The sequence below is a fragment of the Aotus nancymaae genome, unplaced genomic scaffold (assembly GCF_030222135.1).
Source record: "Aotus nancymaae isolate 86718 unplaced genomic scaffold, 86718_ANA_hifiasm-v0.15.2.pri h1tg000058l, whole genome shotgun sequence".
In the NCBI taxonomy this organism is placed as follows: Eukaryota; Metazoa; Chordata; class Mammalia; order Primates; family Aotidae; genus Aotus; species Aotus nancymaae.
The window spans coordinates 21,709,176-21,728,228 of NW_026988472.1; the positions used below are offsets into that span (position 1 = coordinate 21,709,176).

The window sequence follows — 19,053 nt, forward strand, 5'->3', positions numbered from 1 at the left end:
CTAGGAAAGGAATTAATTGTTACTTAATAAATATGGTTTGAGAGACTAAACTTCAGAAAATATGAGACCTAGCAGGGCCTTCTGACAGCCAGACTTGGCACGTATAGCTTCAACATACTGGAGAATCACCACTCGGGTCAGTTCTCAGTTCTGTAATTTCGCTGAGGCATGCATTTTATGGGGTGCACTACAGAGCTTAATGACCAATGATATCTGTCCTGCAGAAGCCTTGTTGTTCTTTATTCAAAGTCACTTACCCAAGAGCCTTTATGAAATGAGTTTTTTTAAAAAATGCCCACATCTGTACTTCATGCAGAGTCAAGGAAATGCACTGTCAGTGTTACCACAGCAATGATGTAACCTAATGCAGTTGAGAGTTTATTTTAACCACAGCATTTGTTTTAATGATTTTGTAAATGACTTTGGTCCTGTATTTCAGAATCATCAAGGTTATGAAGGGGTCATATTAATCTTCATGTGGAAGGGCAAGGGTCCAAAGTATAAAAGGGGGTCTATGGTGATAAAATGATTGAGTTCCACTAGTGAGTCTCAATGTGCTCATTTTACAGATAAAGAGACAAAGGCACAAAAGAAATAAAGTAACCCTTTCTTAAGGTCAGCAAACTGTTTAGTGTTGAAGCTGAAATTAGAAGCTGGAGTTATTATCTTAGAGTCAAGAACTATTTCTACACTGTATAAATGATAACTAGGCTTGTTACCTGTAGAGGTGGGTTGAAGGAACATCAATAGGAAACAATTATAGAAACAGATAAGGTATCATTAATGAAGCTCCATGTTGTGGATTATTTCTAGCAGGTTTTTAATCACAGAATTTGTCTGCTGCCTCAAACCATCTGCACTGTTCATAAATCTACTCTCAAAAATGTTTTCCTTAAATAAATGAAAATTATTTTATAGTTCATTTCCTGCAGAGAATTTTTAGATAGTTTGCTGTTGCCAACTTCTGCAAAATCTTGGTGGTCCTTGGACTGCATTTATTAGACTTATAAACAATCTTGATGCTGTTTTTAGAGCATCTATTCAAAGAAGACCAATACCCTTGAGATGCGGGTAGGGGTTGGTAGAAATAATGGGCCCCACTTAGTTTTTTATTCAGTTTTGAATTGGTTTATTTTTGGTAGTTCAGAGAATACGTGGATTGAATGATTTTTCTTTAAAACCCATGTTTAATATTCTCTAGATACTGAACATGAATGATAAAGGAGGATGTAGTCTCCAAAGTGATGAATTCTATGCTGCACTGTTATGGTAAATGATTTACAAAGACAGATGGCATTTAGTGTACAGAAAGGATGGAATAATTTCCCTGCAAGACAATTAACTGACCCAGTCACTGATTTTAGTAGATTATCGTCCCACTTTTTTCAGGACTTTTACTAGCACATTGAATGCTTTTAAAATATTCTGTGTCTAAATTAGAGTATCTCCAAAATTCAAGGATCCTGGCTGGGATGCTTGGAGGATATACAGAGACCATCATGGAGAATAATTAAAATAAATGAAAAATGGAAGAATTGAGCATAACGAGAAGGAGTATCATTTCCAGAATGGTAAACAACTTGTTGTTTTTCTCCCCCAAAAAGGCCAAATTAAAAAGAAATTGACTCAAATTATAACTGGCAGGAGTTAGCCTGGACATAACACACAATGCATGGATACTGGTACAAGCACATATTTTGAACTTTCTTTCATAGGTAAATGTAGCAGGCAGAAAAAATACGACCAATGGACTGCAACTTCCATTATTCATCAATTCAAGACGATACTTTCTGGGATCATTATTCATCAACTCAAATTGTACCCCCCAAAATGAAATTATAGTTGGATTAAAGAACATTAATTCATGAGGGGAGGAGGTAATAAGACTCAGGTAAAAAAGTAAAAAAAAATCAAATATATTTTAAAAGTATGCTTGTGGAATTGAAGCTTCTTGAAAATTAAATTGACTTGGAACCTAAGAATTTTGTACTATTTTGGTATTTTAAATCTCTCCCCTAGCCATCTAACCCATATTAATTAATTTATTTGAATTTAACTTTTTTTTTCAAATTACCCCTTCTCTGAAGGCTTAATTAGCAATGTGATGAAATTTTTAAAAGGGGGAAAAAGAAGGGGTTTGCTAAATTTCTAGGCTCAGTTCCACAGAGATTACTGGGGATGGCTTTTCATGTTTCTAGCCATTTTCTTTGGTACTGATGGAAATTTTCATTTGAAGAAGAGTTGTAGAACAGTACATCTCAACCTTTAAAGTGTATACAATTTGCCTAAGGATACTGTTAAAATGTAGATTTTGATTCAGTGGATCTAGGATGGGGCCTGAGATTCTGGATTTCTATCAAGCTCTCAGTTGCCCATGCTACTGGTTCCAGTGGCCACATTTTGAATTGCCAGGCTCCAGATCAGCAGTATCCAATGCAGGTACTGAACACTTGAAATGTGGCTAGTATAATTGACATTTGATATAAGAATACAGTATATGCTGGATTTCAAGGACTGAATATTTTTTAAAATGTGAAATATCTCAATTTTTAAATTGGATACACATGGAAGTGATAATATTTGGGGTATACTGAGATCTATAATATATATTTCTAAAATTAATTTACCTGATTTTACTTTTTTAATGAGGTTACTAACAAGTTAAATTCCATATGTGGCTCATATTATACTTCTATTGGACAATGCTAGTTTAACTTTATAAACAAATAGATGTAGCTCATATATATTAAAATATAGAGGACCATTTTCAGAAGTTGTTTACTGATCAGGATTTTTTTGGCTTTGAGAAATTTCATCTTGACCTTGTTATCTCACATAGTAATGACATAAGATGTGATATCCTCACTTCTCAGAAAAGGAACCTCCCTGTGGCTAACCTAGATGAAAGGCAATGTTTTTAGATAACAGAGTATGTAAGACCTGGAGCGCCATGGCACCAGTGCACCAGTTCATTCTCTCTCTCGATGGTTTCGCCAAGCTCAGGTGGCCAGTTGCAGTTTTGTTCCTGTTCCATGAGAAAGTCCACACTTTGCCATACCAGCTCCCGATCTGAGGGCTTGAGATGCTCATGGTAAGAAAGAAGCATCTGAAGAATAGACGACAAGCCATGAGCTGCCCCTGTATTAACAAACAAGGCATAAAATTCACACAATTGGGAGGACAACCAGTTTGATTTAGTGAAAAGATAAACAACAGGATAAAAAATAATAATAATGCCAATATTACTTGAAAGCTCATACAGCAATGTGATAACTAAGATGCCTAAGAACTAGGCTTCTAGCAAACTATAGCCTTCAGGCCAAATATGGCTCGCTGTCAGTTTTTCTAAATAAAGTTTTATTAAAGAATAGCCATGCTCATTCATTTGCATATTTTCTATAGCTGCTTTCTGGCTACAACAGCAGTGTTGTATTTATGTCAGAGACTGTATGGCCCAGAAAGCCAAAAATATTTACTATCTCTAGCCCTTTACAGAAGAAGTTTGCTGACCAATCTTTGTTTTAGAAAAGAGATCTTTTAAAACTTTGTAATTGAAATATCAATAGCTTTCACAAAAAAAATTCTTAAAATGCTTGAAAATAATTTGGTCTAGGTATCCTAAACATTGTTTTTTATTCATTCATTCAACACACAAATATTAAGCATCTACTCTGTACCAGATACTGTTCTAGGTGCTGAGGATAGATCACTGCACAAAACAGACTAAATCCCTCTTTTATAATGTTAAAGACTAGTTATTGATATTCATTTTCTTAATTCTTTACATTCAGCACTTGCATATTAGGCACTGTCTAACCCTGGTTATACAGAAAAACATGATTTGGTTGATACCTTTGAAGACCTCTCCATTCAGTCCAATGAGACAGCCAGATTTGTAAAGAAATAATTAGAACATGAGGTGATAAGTGTTCTACGAGAAATGTATACCAGAAGTATGATGGTTAATTCTGTGTGCCAACTTGGCTTGGCCAAGGAGTGTCCAGATATTTGGTTAAATGTCACTTCTGAGTGTTTCTGTGAGGGTGTTTCTGGATATAACTAACATTTGAATCTGTTCACTTAGCGAAGCACATTGCCCTCTCCAATGTGGATGGACCTCATCCAATTCACTGAAGGGCTGAATAGAACAAAGAGTGAGTAAGAATTAGTTTTCTCTGCCTGACTGTCTTTGAACTGGGACATTGGCCTTCTCCTGCCTTCAGATTTGGACTCAGACTGAAACTTACATTATTGGCTTTCCTGGATCTGGCTTTCTCAGCCTCCATAATCATGTGAGCCAATTTCTTATAATAAATATTTATATAATAAATCATATTCTGTTTGTCTAGAGAACCATAACTACTACAAGGACTAATAGAAAGGATGGAGGAGAGCTTAACTTGGCCTCAAGGGTGGAGGGGAAGCTGAAGATTCCATACAGATAGTGTCATCTGAGCAAAGTCTTGAGAATTCCTAAGAGAATTCTGAACTAACAAAGGGTATTGAACTAGCAAAGGCCTGAACCTGCCTTTGGAAAAGAAGTTAGCTTAACAAAGGTAAAGCCCAGTCTCTCTAGGAGTTTTCACTCATTCCCAGTTAGTAGAATCCTGATTAGTGGATGGTACTAGGGTCAATATATTCTGATGGCTTGCTCTTTAAACTCAACTCTATAATTTTAAACCTTTCTCTTTGTATTCAGGCATGTTTTACTTTGCCATACTCAGAACTTTTGACTCCCTGGAAACAGCTTTACAGTTTGTATTCAGTCAAAATTTCTATTGCTTTTAACATTTGATCATGAAATTTGAAAATGCCTTTATTTTGCTGGATTTGGAATTGTTGGGGGAAAAAGCTTGCTTTTCAGGAAAATATGTATGCAGTAGATCGAAATCTAGTTTAAGCGATATATGTAAAAAGCCAGAATGTTAATTTCTCTAAAGAAAACCTGAAAAATATCGGGAGGCTGAGGTGGGAGGATCATGTGAGCCAAGGAATTCCAGGCCAGCCTGGGCAACATAACAAGATCCTGTCTCTATAAAAAAGTTTTAAAGATAAAAATTGGCCAGGCATAGTGAAGCATGCCTGTGGTCCTAGCTACTTGGAAGGCTGAGGCGGGAGGATCACCTGAGCTCTGGAGGTTGAGGTTGCAGTTAGCTATGATCACACCACTGCACTCCAGCCTGGGTGACAGAGAGAGACTTTGTCTCAAAAAATAAAACCAGAAAAATGAATGGAATAGATTAGGGGACTATAGCAGACACTGTCAGTGCCCTGGCTTACCACCTCATCCACACTCACCATTCAGGTGCATCTTTGCTCCCGCTTCATATCTCAAGCATCTATCATTCTGCCTGAGGCTTTCTCTGGCCACAGAGTATGCCCTGCCTAAAGCAGCAGGACAGAATTGCTAGGGAATTAACAACTCTAGGAGCAGCCAATCAATAGAGCAGAGAGTTGGTGGATGAATACCCCAGCTTCTTCCCCACTTGGGTGAAACAATTCTGAGACGTGTTCTATAAAGTCTCTAAGTTCCCTAGGGGAACTGAGTCTCAGTTGTACACAATTGCTCATTATTACATACTCAATTAGCTTCTTTCTCTTTCTTGTCTCATTTTTCTACTCGTCTATCAACACTTTCTGAAATTACCTTTCAAATAAACCTTTTACACCCAAACCCTTGTCTCGGGGTCTGATTTTAGAGAAACTTAAACAGAAATGTAAAATTTCTTTGAGAAGACTCATTGAAGTTCTTTATTAGATATTCATTCATTCATTTGGGTTCCCTTATGTGCAGGCTCTGTGGTAAAGGTCTAGGGATCATGAAGATAAATGAGAGAATGTTCCCATCCTGAAGGGGCACAAAGCCTGCTCAGGCAGTTAGGCAGGTAAGCCACTAATTACAGTGTGATAAGGGCTCCAATAGAAGTATGCACAGGATGACAGCATGTTATCCAATTTTGCTTTGGGGGAAAACCTGAAACTTGTGAATATTTCTCCACAGAGGAATCAACAACCCTCTTTCCAAAAGCACAGAACATTTTGCAGATTAATGATGTCTGAGCAGAGTCTTGAATTATAGGGATAATTATTACAGATACATAAAGAGGCTGAGGGAAGTAGGGCATTCTAGGCAAAAGGAACCTGGGCAAAGGTAGAAAGAGAACACTGCATGTGGGAGACTATGCTGGACAGAACCTGGAGGGTAAAGATACAGCTTGAATCTAGAAAAAGAGGCAGGTGGTCCATAAAGGACCTTGCAAATCTTGCTCAGTAGTAATGGTGAGCCACTGAAGGACTCAAAAGACGAGTAACTAATTTACTTTTTTTCTTTTTTCGCATGGCCCAGAGTTCAACATTAGCCATTACAATTCAATTGTCTGTTTAATCCACTACTATTAAAACCTTCAAAATGTTAGCCACTGAATCCTGCTTCCCTACGCAGAGGCATTATCTGCAATCGTGTGTGAAAAGTATTCATAATCTTTCAGAAAAATTGGGTCAATAAGCTTACAATCTAGAATAAAGCTATTAGTCTTTAGTGAAAGTAATTGTTAAAATAGCTACATTTCTGTCAGGTAGACTATGAAAACAAATATTAACTTGTGATTTGTGTTATCTATCAGTATACGTTTTTAAAGAACATTTTAAAGTACTTCATATTAAATGAATAGTAATGACCTACGGCAAAAACAAAATCTTCCAGCCTTTATTCTGTATTAATATTAGAGACTTTCTCCATCCTACAGGCCCATGCCAACACCTTCACTTACCCAAGTATTCAGTTCCATAGTAAGAATACATCAGGGGGAATGGTTTCCTCTTCTTTATGGCATACTGCTTCCCAGAGTCCAGAATTGCCTGGCAAATTGATTTGATCTGTGCTGGAGTCAGCACCTGAATAAGGAAATACAGAAGCAGAAGTCAAAGCAGTATCTTCTTTTTTCTTAGACACTGAATTTTCTTGCTTAAGAAGTCTAGCATCATATCCACAGAATCCTGTACTATATGTAAATAAACTGAGTCAACAACAATTTATTCTTTTTTACCACTGTTTCTTCCTTTGTTGTCAAGTTTATCTACCCTCTTTAGAAAACTTGCTGTTTCGATGGAAAACACACACTTTTACTGCTATAAGTTGCTATAAAATACAAAGACTACCTTTTGGCTGTTATATCATTAATCCTTGTCACAGGAACAAGGATTTGCTCAGAAAAGAACAAATGGCAGTCCTAACTGATTATGCTTAACAAAGCTGTTACTCCTGGTATATGATGTAGGATCTGGCCCAAACAACGGGCCTTCAATTTGTGTTATTTAGACTGTGCTTATAAAGACTGTAGTTATAAAGCCATGATTCTGTGATAAGCTGCAGTCTGATGGACTCACTCTAGGCATTTGTACTACCTGAATGAAACCCAAGTCTAATAGTGTCAAGACAAAATAACTTCTAACATCAAAATGACTCTGAATAGAGAATGGCTAAAATGTAATGACTTGTAGTCTTCCATATTTTATTCAATCTGTCCACAGTCGGTTTTAGGACTACAGAGCACAACACGTTCTCAAGCCTTCAAAGCATCATTGCATTTATTAATATTCTGCTCAGGTTAGCCATGTGTTTTGCATCCTGCCCTTCCTGGGACAAATTAGATGTTCCCATTGGCACACTCCCTGTATGACAGTGGCATTTGCTCTGGTGCACAGCACTTACTACCTTTTGTGTTAGATCTCTTTCTATTTCACTAGACTGTTAGTTGTTTGGGAGCAAACACTGTTGCACCTCATAATTTTGGTATCCTTGGTGCCTAACATAGAATCTGAGGCGGGGGGTACTTCACAACTGATGAGTGAGTGAGTTAGTGCCAGGCTAACTGGTATGAAAATCAGAGCCCTCCCTCCCCTCCCTCTTGATTTCTTTCCTCCCTCCCTCTCTCCTTCCCTCCCCTCCACAATTGTTTCTTAAGACCCTACTACATTCCAGGCCAGATTATTCTAGATGCTGGAGATATGACAGTGAGCAAAATAGACAGGACTTGTGCTCTCATGAAGCCAATCTTCCCAAAAGGTAGACCTACACAGGAAACGTACTGGTCAGATTAACAAAAACCAAAAATCACTGAAGTTTAGTCTGATTGAATAAATCTGGGATCAATGAAAAGTCTATTGGATTTTGGCCTCTCTCCTAAAACTGACACATTTAATTTTCCTACCCCATATCCAGCATTAGACCAGCCAATTCCTTTTGAAATAAGCTTCTAATGATTTAATTCATAAATTGCTCCTCTGATTTACCTGACATTAGAAGGAAAAAATGTTATCCAGGTTTTTGTTTCCCCAAATCTAGCATTTAATTTGGAAAAATAATTACTTCACGAGGAAGCCATTAATTAATTTATTAATTATGCCAACTATCATTTATTGAGCCACTATTCCAGTAAGGTCCCACACTAGGTATTGTGGAGAAATTTGAGAAACCATGAGACGTATTTTTTCCCTACAGTGAAGTTGCCATCTAGCACTGGAGATGAGGTATAGACAAGAGTCTACAATAGAGCAACTAAAGCTCATGAGCCTAGCGATGGAAAGAAACAGTAATGCAGAGTGGGTAAGAAGGACTCGGCTTCAGTAAGACTACTTTCTCCTCTTTTTTTTTTCTGTTTGCTGAAATAATGATGTCATGGCTTTCAACTTAAATTTCCCTTTTATTAACCACTCTCTCTGTCTCTTAGGTTTACTCCTTCTAACATTCCTGAAGACACTATCTTCCTATGCAGCATCCCCACTGTCCTATCATATCAGCCCCAAGTCTTCTTTCCTTAGCTTAATAGTAAATTTCTCCTAAATGACTGAATATGCCCATTCAAATTGCTACCATAATTTTCATTTGCTATTGAAAACATTTACTCTTTGTGCCTTTATCAGTGCCAATTGATTTTAAGTTTAGTCTTATACTACTTAAAATCTTGCATCATCATTTGTCTCAAATCAACCCCTCTTTCTCAGAAAACTGCTAAAAGTCCTGAAGGGCATGCACTTAATAGGACTCTATCCTGATTAAATCCCATAGTCTTCCGGGAATATATCTGGCTCGGCTCGATACTGATTTTGAATCTATATGACAGAGGCAGTTTTTGTGGTAGGAAACAGTGACTGAATTTTCAGGGATATATTCATTTGCATTACTAAAATTTTTCCTATTTGACTTTCATGCCTATAAGCAAAAATTGGCTTACTATTTCCTCAGTTGAACATTTATTCATATGTTGTATGTATGTCTGTGTACATGTATATTTACCTGCTTATTTTTTAACCCAGAAAAAAAATCAACTTATGCTGTATGTGGTGCCCTTCCCCTTTCTTTCTACCCCTAATCCACAACTTAGCATAGTGAATGAGTTTATAAAATATTATTTCAAAACCTCCCATGGTCAGGCATCATGTCTGGGTGGTTTCCTTTTATCTCTCAGAAACACTGTGAAAAACAAAGAGAAACCGGTGCTTGTTTGGCTGGATAGAGACTAGTTATACATGCAGTTCTTTATCTCTGGGAACAGACAAGACCTACCCTTCAGTTTAGTGATCAGCAAATAAAAACTAAAAACAGAGCTCATTAAAAGCCTGTGTGTGGGGAACACTGAGGAAGAGTATTTTTCACCCCCCAACAAACAGTACAGAAAGAAGGGAGTTGAGATTCTGGGGTAAGGGCTTGAGCTTGTTCTCTTGTGCGTCTGCTTTGTCAAAGATTCCTCCACTCCCTGCTGCTAGTACACAGGAGCACATGCATGAGCACACCCACTGCCTCCAAGAAGATGGCCGCTGTGCTTTCAAGACACTTTGGGATCCTGGGAATGAGAGAGCAGCATTTCCAGTGGGGGAACAAAAATGACTAGGAATGGCAGAGAGGGGCTCCCTGGCCATCAGGCCTTCACCAAAACAAGCCCAAATTATTCCCTCTCCTGTATTTGTTGCCCCTAAGATCAATGCATTTGTTGATATTTTGGATGGAATAGATTCTTTTCTTTTTACATTGAATTAAAATAAATTAAGATATCTCAAATCTGAGGTGGTTTGGTTTAAACTGTTTAGCTTAACTGATTCCCTTTGCTGACCTTGTGAAATGTTCCTATTGGTTTGGCCTCTAAGTATGAAGAGACAAGAGAGCAATAAAACTCATGCTATATTTCTTGGCCCTGCCTGAAAGTCATGCTATGACTGAACTACCTCCATGCAGAGGAGAGATGACTTTCTTTTAAAAAGTGAATAAAAAGGACCAAACCACAGAATGCTGGCCTCACCACAGACTGCTTCCCAAGGCAAGAGTCCTACCCACAGCTCCTCTGAAGTGGCAGTCTTTGCTAGCTGTATTTCTTTTTCTAGGCATCAAACACCTCCTGCCCCTCTCCCATCAGCATTGACTGAATATGTGAATAACAGCAACTAAATCTTGGGTGTGCCAGTGTCCTAAAGCATAATATTCCAATCAAATTCCTCTTCTTAGCAATTTGAAATGCATGTTCAAAAATTAAAAATGAAGTTGTCAGCAGTTGCAGGTGCTGCTGAGGACAGGTCAGGAATGTGCCCAGGCATAAGCTGAGGTTAACAGGGAGTAAGCAGGGGCTGTGAAGGAGAAAAACAGAATAAACCACCCAGCAGTGAGAGTGAAAGGAGACTGCAGCAGATATCCTAAGAGAAACAATGATACCAAGAGAGAAAGTTAGAGAAAAGTAGCTGGTCCTTATAGCTCTCTCTTCCTAACAGTTTAGGGCTACTTCCTTTAGGGCTACCTGTCAATTTTCCATACAATACCCACCCCCATACTCCTGCTTTTCTCTTTAGTCATTTGAGAGTCTCAGTTTCTTGCAAAAAGAGCCTTACTAGAATATACACAAATATAAAGTCAATCCTTTCATTTATCACTTCATTCCTTACATAAACAAATTAGCTTTGCTACCTACCATGCTAGATCCTTTCAGCCAAAATAACAAAGATACCTGTATCTAAGGTGTGTGATAAGGTACAGGGTAAGACTCTCTGGGCATGGGACCAGGCATCAGGATCTTTTTTAAGCTCCCAAGTGGATTACAAAGAGTAGTCAAGGTTGAGAACTACTGCCATAAAATACTGAGTGAATGCAAAACTAGTTTTAAAAACAAAGTAATATAATGGATAAGCACAGAAAATAAAATTAAAGAAAAAAAAGAAAAAAGTAATAATAATAGAATGTAATACAATATAATAATACTAATGATGAAGAGGAGGGCTAAAGGGAAAACAAGTAAAAAACTCCAAGGTATAAAGAAATGCCTTTGGTCTGAGTCATGGAGGACTCAAAATTATCTGTCCAGCCTTAAATTATCTGTCCTCACACTTCTGTCAATAGCCCATTTGAGACCTCTGATATCTAAGAGGTATCTGCTCCTCAAAGTGTGGTCCATGGACTAGCAGCAAGAGCATCACATAGGAGCCTGATAGAAATTCAAATTCCCAGGCCCCAGCCCAGAACCAGTGAATTAGAAACTGAATTTTATTTGTTTTAATCTATTTAAAATTTTACTTTAAGTTCTGGGATACCTGTACCGAATGTGCAGGTTTGTTATATAGGTATACGTGTGCCGTGGTGGTTTGCTGTACCTACTGACCTGTCTTCTAAGTTCCCTTCCCACGCCCCCCATCCCTCAACAGGCCCTGGTGTGTGTTGTTCCCCTCCCTGTGTCCATGTGTTCTCATTGTTCAACTCTCACTTATGAGTGAAAGCGTATAATGTTTGGTTTCTGTTCCTGTGTTAGTTTGCTGAGGATGATGGCTTCCAGCTTCATCCATGTCCCTGCAAAGAACATGATCTCGTTCCTTTTTATGGCTGCATAGCATTCCATGGTATATATGTACCACATTTTCTTTATTCAGTCTATCATTGATAGGCATTTGGTTTGGTTCCATGACTTTGCAATTGTAAATAGTGCTGCAATAAACATACATGTGCATGTGTCTTTATAGAATAATTTATATTTCTTTGGGTATATACCTAGTAATGAGATTGCTTGCCAAATGGTATTTCTGGTTCTAGATACTTGAGGAATCACCAAACTGTCTTACACAATGGTTGAACTGATTTACAATCCCACTTACAGTGTAAAAGCAATCCTATTTCTCCACATCCTCTCCAGCATCTACTGTTTCCTGACTTTTTAATAATCGCCATTCTGACTGGCATGAAATGGTATCTCATTGTGGTTTTGATTTGCATTTCTCTAATGATCAGTGATGTTGAGCTTTTTTTGGTATGTTTTTTGGCCATGTAAATGTCTTCTTTTGAGAAGTGTCTGTTCATATCTTTGCCCACTTTTTTAGTTTTTTTTTTTTTTTTCTTGTAAATTTGTTTCAGTTCCTTGTAAATTCTAGATATTAGACCTTTGTCAGATGGGTAGATTGCAAAAATATTCTCCCACTCCATAGGTTGCCTGTTCACTCTGATGATAGTTTCTTTTGCTGTGCAGAAGCTTTTTAGTTTAATTAGATCCCATTTGTCAATTCTGGCTTTTGTTGCCATTGCTTTCGGCATTTTCATCATGAAGTCTTTGCCCACGCCTATGTCCTGAATGGTATTGCCTAGGTTTGCTTCTAGGGTTTTTATGGTTTTGGGTTTTACATTTAAGTCTTTAATCCATCTTGAGTTAATTGTTTTATAAGGTGTAAGGAAGGGGTACAGTTTTAGTTTTCTGCATATGGCTAGCCAAGAAACTAAATTTTATAAAGATTACCAGGTGGTATGCATATGCCCGTTAAAGTTTGAGAAGCACTGGCTTAAGAAATATTAGCTATAAATTCTTTAAATTTCCCAATATTAGGTTAGGTCCTGACAATACTGTATATCTAGATTATGTAAATCTACCTTTCCACAGATTTTTTTTTTCCTAACTATGACTATCATGGGTTTGGTTTCTATATGAAGGAAAGGTTGATTAAAAAAAAAAGACAAGTTTTTGTAAAACTGCTATTGAAGACATTGCTCACAGTTTTCTAATGCCTCTATATGGAGGCTCAAATGATAAGCTACTCTCATAGCCTACCTAACAAACTGAAGTGAGAGTTTGTCTTAGTCTTGAGGGCCAAGAGGCAGAGTTAATTTCTGTGCTTAGTGCACTAACTTTCTTTATCCTAAGGGTTTTGCTATGAACATGTTACCTCCTAAACCTTAATCCATGTTGAATGGCTAATAGTTTCACTGCATTCATGAATTTTTGTTGTAAGCCACCCCACACATTTTTGGAAGTGGGTAGAGCCTAAGGAAACATTTTTACAATATAAGAAATATGCGTCTTAAGGTGACAATGAATTATTAGCATAGAAGTACAGTTCTAAGGCTGATCTGACAGGCAATCCTCACAGAGTCTGAAACAACTGTAAGGAGATGCTAGACTTCCCACCCTAGGCCTTGCTCAAGTACCACCAACGTTATCATGCAATAGTCCAAAATGCACTGAGTGCCCATCTGCATAGAATGCAGAGTCACTCTGATATCATAGCAAACACATATGTAACAGAGTAAGAATCTGATATTAACTTAATGTTTTCTCCCAGCAATTTATTTCACCCATCCTTTGCCTCATCATCCTGTTGGTAGCATAGACTTCTGCCTAGAGAAAGAAAGAAGCCTTCTGATTACCAATAAACATCAAAATGTCTTTTTTGTATTTTTTTTTTTTTTTAAGTTAGAGCTACTAGAATGAGACAAATGACTTTTAATTCCCATGGACAATAGCTTTGAGGAAAAAAACTTCCAGGTTATTAGAACATGGATATTTTTAACACTTAAAATTGATATCATAAAACAATAGATTTGAAGGATACTTAAACTCAGGATGGAGATACAAACTGTTCAAGGTGGGATGAATTGACATGGAAAAGAAACCAGAAGTTGAATGTCAGTGTGAGTGTAGTGTTCCTGCTTTCCTACCTCCACCCCATCATGCCAAGCCTTAGAAGCCTTACAACAGGCCTCCAGATAGGTTTGGGGATCTACAGTTTGTTAGGATGTGTATCTCCCTTTTGCCTGGAACTCAGGAAGATAGCAGCCTCAGAGGTGTGTCTCTTGCTTCAGGGTCTGGGACCAGCAAAAGAGATACTACCACGTGACCTGTCCCACATAAGACAGCAGAAGATGATCCTGAGTTTCCTATGGGCACCAGAATAGAGTACAAAAACATCTCATCCCCGAAATTAAATTTATTTTTTAAAATTCCCAGTCCAATTTCTTTCAAATTAAAAAGTTAGGGAAATTGTTTATACAAAATCAATATTCACAAGTGGTTAAATTTTTACTTCCTGTATATCTTTGGGGTTGTAGTTCACTTGGAACCTACTAGGTTACAAGAAAGAGCCAGGCCTTTCAGGAAATCTTTGTAGCAGATAGAGATTACTTAATGTATAGACAAGACAGAAACTTGGAGGATGTTCTTTGAGGCAGAACATCATAAGCACTCTTACAGTGCATAGTGACCTCCAGAGAACATCATGAGCAGAGAAGGTGTTGAGCAAGCTTAAAGAGACAAAATAGGGCTAAAGAAAAACTTTCAAGTAGGAAACTTGACAAACAATAATTCATGAGTATTATGTGCAAAGCTTATGCTAGACACTTTGGAGAAACATGGAATCTTAATAATGAGACTAAGTAGACATGCAAACCATTTAAACAATGAAATACTCAGCATTTATTTCAATCCTAAAAGTAGTACCCTATAGGAGTAAAGTGAAGATAGTAAATATTGAGGGCTTCACTAAAGAAGAGGTATATGAGCTGAGCTTTGAAGGACAAGTAGGAAGTGGGTAAATGAAAGCATGGGGAAAAGAGGATTTTTTTTAACCTATTGGATGATGGGGAAAGCCCTGTGTATTGGGGCAATGCTTCAAAAACCTCAATGTGCACACATATCACTTGGGGCTCTTGATTATATATATATATATATTCTAATTCAGTAGATCTAGAGTGAGGCCAGGATTCTGTTACTAACAAGCTCCCAGATGATGCTGAGGCTGACACTGCTGGTTCATCAACCACACTTGAAGTAGCAAAGGATTATGAAAATAGAGAGGCTGGTTGCAGCAGAGGATTTTTTTGGAAAAGGTGAGAAATTAGAGTGAAGGAACTATAGAAGTTCCCAACAACATTCAAGGCAGCAAGGGGAAGAATTAGGCAAAAGTGCTGCATACTATCATTTAAATGATTAGATTACCCAGAAAAGGGACACAGCAACGATGAGAAATTCTCTTCCAATATTCTATATGTAAGACAGACATGTCCATATTTGCATGCTCCACTGAGGAGCTCTTTTAGCCAATGTGGCCAGGTTTGTTATTTTCTTAATTGGTCTCCAAATGGGGCATGTGTGCTGCTGCAGAATGAGCAAGTCCCTTCCATCTGGTTTTCCTGATGCTCCCTGACTATTATGATGCAGGGCTATGCGGGATAGGAGGCAGGTTGCTCTAGTTGATGATTATCTTCCAGTCATTAAAGGGATTCAGCAGGGAATTTCAATTATAAACATTTGGTCCCAGATACCATTTCACAGTTGTTTCTTTTCCCTTCTCATGTGAAGAAACACAAACCCAGAAAACACTAGAAACCAGAAAAGAAAAACAGGTTTTACCCCATTCTTACAGCCTGACTGCTGGCTTTAAAGATTTATTAGAAGTAGCTGGTAACCCAGTCTGCACCAAATGTCACTAGATGATTTTATTCTCTTTCCTCTAAGACACTAAATGTCTCAGAGCACAACCTTCCTTATCTACAAAAACAGGATTACGTTTGCCCCACCTATCTCCTCAGGTGATGAGACTCTTATGAAAAAGCAGTTCACAATGTTTGACTGCATACTGCAATCACCTGGGGAGCTTTTAAAACTCCCAATGTCCTGTCCACACCCCACACCGATTACATCAGACTCTCTAGGCGTGGGACCCAGGGATGAGGATCTTTTGTATATTCCCCAAGTTATTACAAGGAGTGTCAAGGTTGAGGACCACTGACATGAAACACTGAATGAATGCAAAAGTGGTTTTTTAAAGCAAAGTGATAATACTATGATGATGATGATAATGAAAAAGAGGAGGGCTAAAGGGAAAGTATGGAAAAGACATCCCGAGTATACAGAAATGCCTTTGGTCTGAGTCATGGAGGAGTGGAAGGAGAAGCCTGATGTGCACATGAATGAACATGCTGGGTCAGGCCAGAAGTCCACTAAATGCCATCAAGTGTTTCCAACACAAGCACCAATGCACATTGTGGGAGGCTAATGGAAAAACCACAGAACACAGCAGACAGTGAACTGGACTAGCAATCAAGAGATCAGGGCTTGAGGCTCCTTTGGCACCGTACTCACGGTTAAGTCAGCAGACCTCCATTTCTTCATCTGTAAAATAAAGGGGCTGGACTAGTATCTATTCACTAGGTCATGGCTTCTCAAATGTTAGTGTTCTTAAAAATCATCTAGTGATCTTGCTAAAACACAGCTTCCCAGGCCTCACCCTCAGAGATTTTGACTCAGTAGCTGTGGAATGGGGCCTGAGGTGTTGCATTTCTAACAAGATCTCAGGTGATGGTGATGCTCCTGGCCAGGGAAGCACCTCTTGAATAGCACTGTACTAGGTGACATCTAAGGTCCCTCTAGGCTCCAAGCTCTATGGTTCTCCAAAGCATTGGAGGAATCTGGTTTTAGAATATAAAAAGGAGAATAGTGTGGTGATAAACAGGGACTTGGTCAGATACACCTGGGTTCCAAGCTAAGCTTCACCACTTTCTAGTAGTGTGAATTTGTGAGTTACTTACTCTTTCTAAGCATCATTTTTCTCATTTGTAAAAAGTAGTGATAATAAGATCTACGTCACTGGGTTGCTGTAAGGATTTCAAATAAGATACTTAGCACGGTTCCTAGCATAAAGCACATGCACAATGTATGCAAGCTATAGTGAAAAGGGACATCTGAAGTCTAATAGTGACTGAACTCCATAGGCCTTGGAGGTTTGAGCTCAGGATATTTCTCATAAAATAACTATGCTGCTGCCTACTTCCTATACCTCATCTTCCACCCAAGGACCAGGTTATGTCAGCCTGCATTCCTAAATTGTTATAATATATAATTCATAAACTAGCAATGTTTGGACCTACATGTCTGTATTTACTTTTCTCATCTCCACACTTGCAGCCTTCACTGTCCCACTTTTTCCAAAATGACATTGGTTTGCTCTTTCAAAATCTCTCTCAAGTTTATCTGGTTTCTAGATACCAACTAACTATGTAACTTTAGACCAATCATGCAACTTCTGTGGACCTCAGTTCCTCATCTGGAAAAAGAAGAAGTCAGGCTGAGGGTGGTCTTTAATGTATCTTTCACATATAGCATTTTATGATTAAAGCCTTTATGATATTTGCAAATGTATACACTATACACATATTTGGGCTATAATTCTGTAATGTGAACATGCTGGTATGTTTCAGCAGTTTAATTTCTTAGAGAAAAGGCAGAAAGTCTTTCATGGTGAAACTAGAACACAGATTCAACCTGTCCTGTTGCAGGCATTTTATTTTATCAATATGCCTATTTTCTTATATACTTTCTTCCTAATAGAAAGTTTAAAGGACTAGAACTCTTTGTAGCCTCCTGGCATCAGTAACTTGAATATCTGCAGTTGTCGGTTTCTTGATGTACCCAAAGAAAACTATGACATTATTAAGGCTGAATGCTTTGTTGACTATTTCACATCAGACCTTTCTCTAAGCCACTATTAAATGAGTATGTCATTACAGTATTCTCAAACCATGGTTCAAAATGTTCAAGTGCCTGCTGGGTACATGATTATGTATTAGAGAGAATAGAAATATGGGGATGAATAGTTGCTTATTGTCAAATATACGGTAAATGCTCTTCCTATTTTGAAAGGCCAATTCTGAATTCGTAGTGGCTTACACTATTAGTTAGCAAAATCTCTTTTCCCTTTATTTCTTGCTAACTGAATATCAATTTTATTAGGCTGACAATTGTGTCTAGCCCTAAGTGACAGTAATTAGCCTTAGACAAACATGGAAATCTCATTGTCCCTTGCCAAGTACTCTGCCTTCCTTGTAGCTAGGGTTGGCTATGTGGCTTCACTTGATCAATGGAGGAATTTGAAGGAACTTCTTGGAAAGCTTTTTGTTTCATAATACATGGAAATAAAATGGACATACATGGCTGTTTTCTCTCTTTCCTTTTTTTGGCTGCCTTGAATATATATGTGAGGCATGAAGTAGTAGCAGCCAATTTGCATCCTGAGACAAGGACGGCATGGATGAAAGGCCAACATTCTGAGAATGATTGAGGAAAAAGAAAAATCCTGGGATTTGTGGACATTAATAAACATCTGTACCACAACCAGGACCACCTATATCCAGACTCCTGTTAAAAGAGAAAATCTAATCCCTTTTTTAAAAGCCACTGTTCTTCGGGTTACTTACTGCCAAGCCCACATAAACTGGGCAGCCATAAAGTGCCAACCTAACAACATTGCTAGCCTTCACTATTCTGCAAAGCAATTTTTGCCCACATGTACCTCTGTTGCTACAGAAACCTCTAACTCTAAAGCTCTTTAAAGTGGCGCTGACTGCCTGAGTCAACAAATTCAAATGCAGTTTCCAGTTCTGACTGCACTCACAAGGTTGCAATTGATTTTTCTCATTAAGTGCTATCCTAGAGCCCAGGGACAAAGAGTGGAAAACACTCTTTGCTGCCTTTGACCCAGGTGACCTCCCTATTTCTTCCACTTAGTCCAGTTTCAGGTCAGGGGCAATGGACATTCTCCAATCCATCACCGTGATAGTGGATCTTCAAATCCGTAAAGTCACTTTGGGAAGACAAAGAGGAGGCCTGTGGGAGCTTCAGCAACAAGTGCTATGAAGCAATTATCTTCTTTTCCAGGAAACAGTCCCTTCCACTCAAGTGACTGTACTATGTACTACCAATTCTGTCATCTTAGAGAGCTATTCACAAAAATTGTCCTAGTTGAACAATATCTGAACAATTT

The 19,053-nt window shown here is 38.2% G+C and overlaps 1 protein-coding gene across 2 annotated transcripts in view; it reads right to left on the reverse strand.

The window, feature by feature from the left end:
• LANCL3 (LanC like family member 3) overlaps window positions 1-19,053 on the reverse strand; it is a 99,650-nt gene that overhangs the window by 19,170 nt on the left and 61,427 nt on the right. For both annotated transcript variants that reach the window (XM_012448103.2, XM_012448104.2), the window contains exons 2-3: window positions 6,771-6,894; window positions 2,941-3,138 (exon numbers count right to left, since the gene is read on the reverse strand). In XM_012448103.2, coding sequence (XP_012303526.1) covers window positions 2,941-3,138; window positions 6,771-6,894 — 322 coding nt within the window. The remainder of the gene's footprint in view (window positions 1-2,940; window positions 3,139-6,770; window positions 6,895-19,053) is intronic.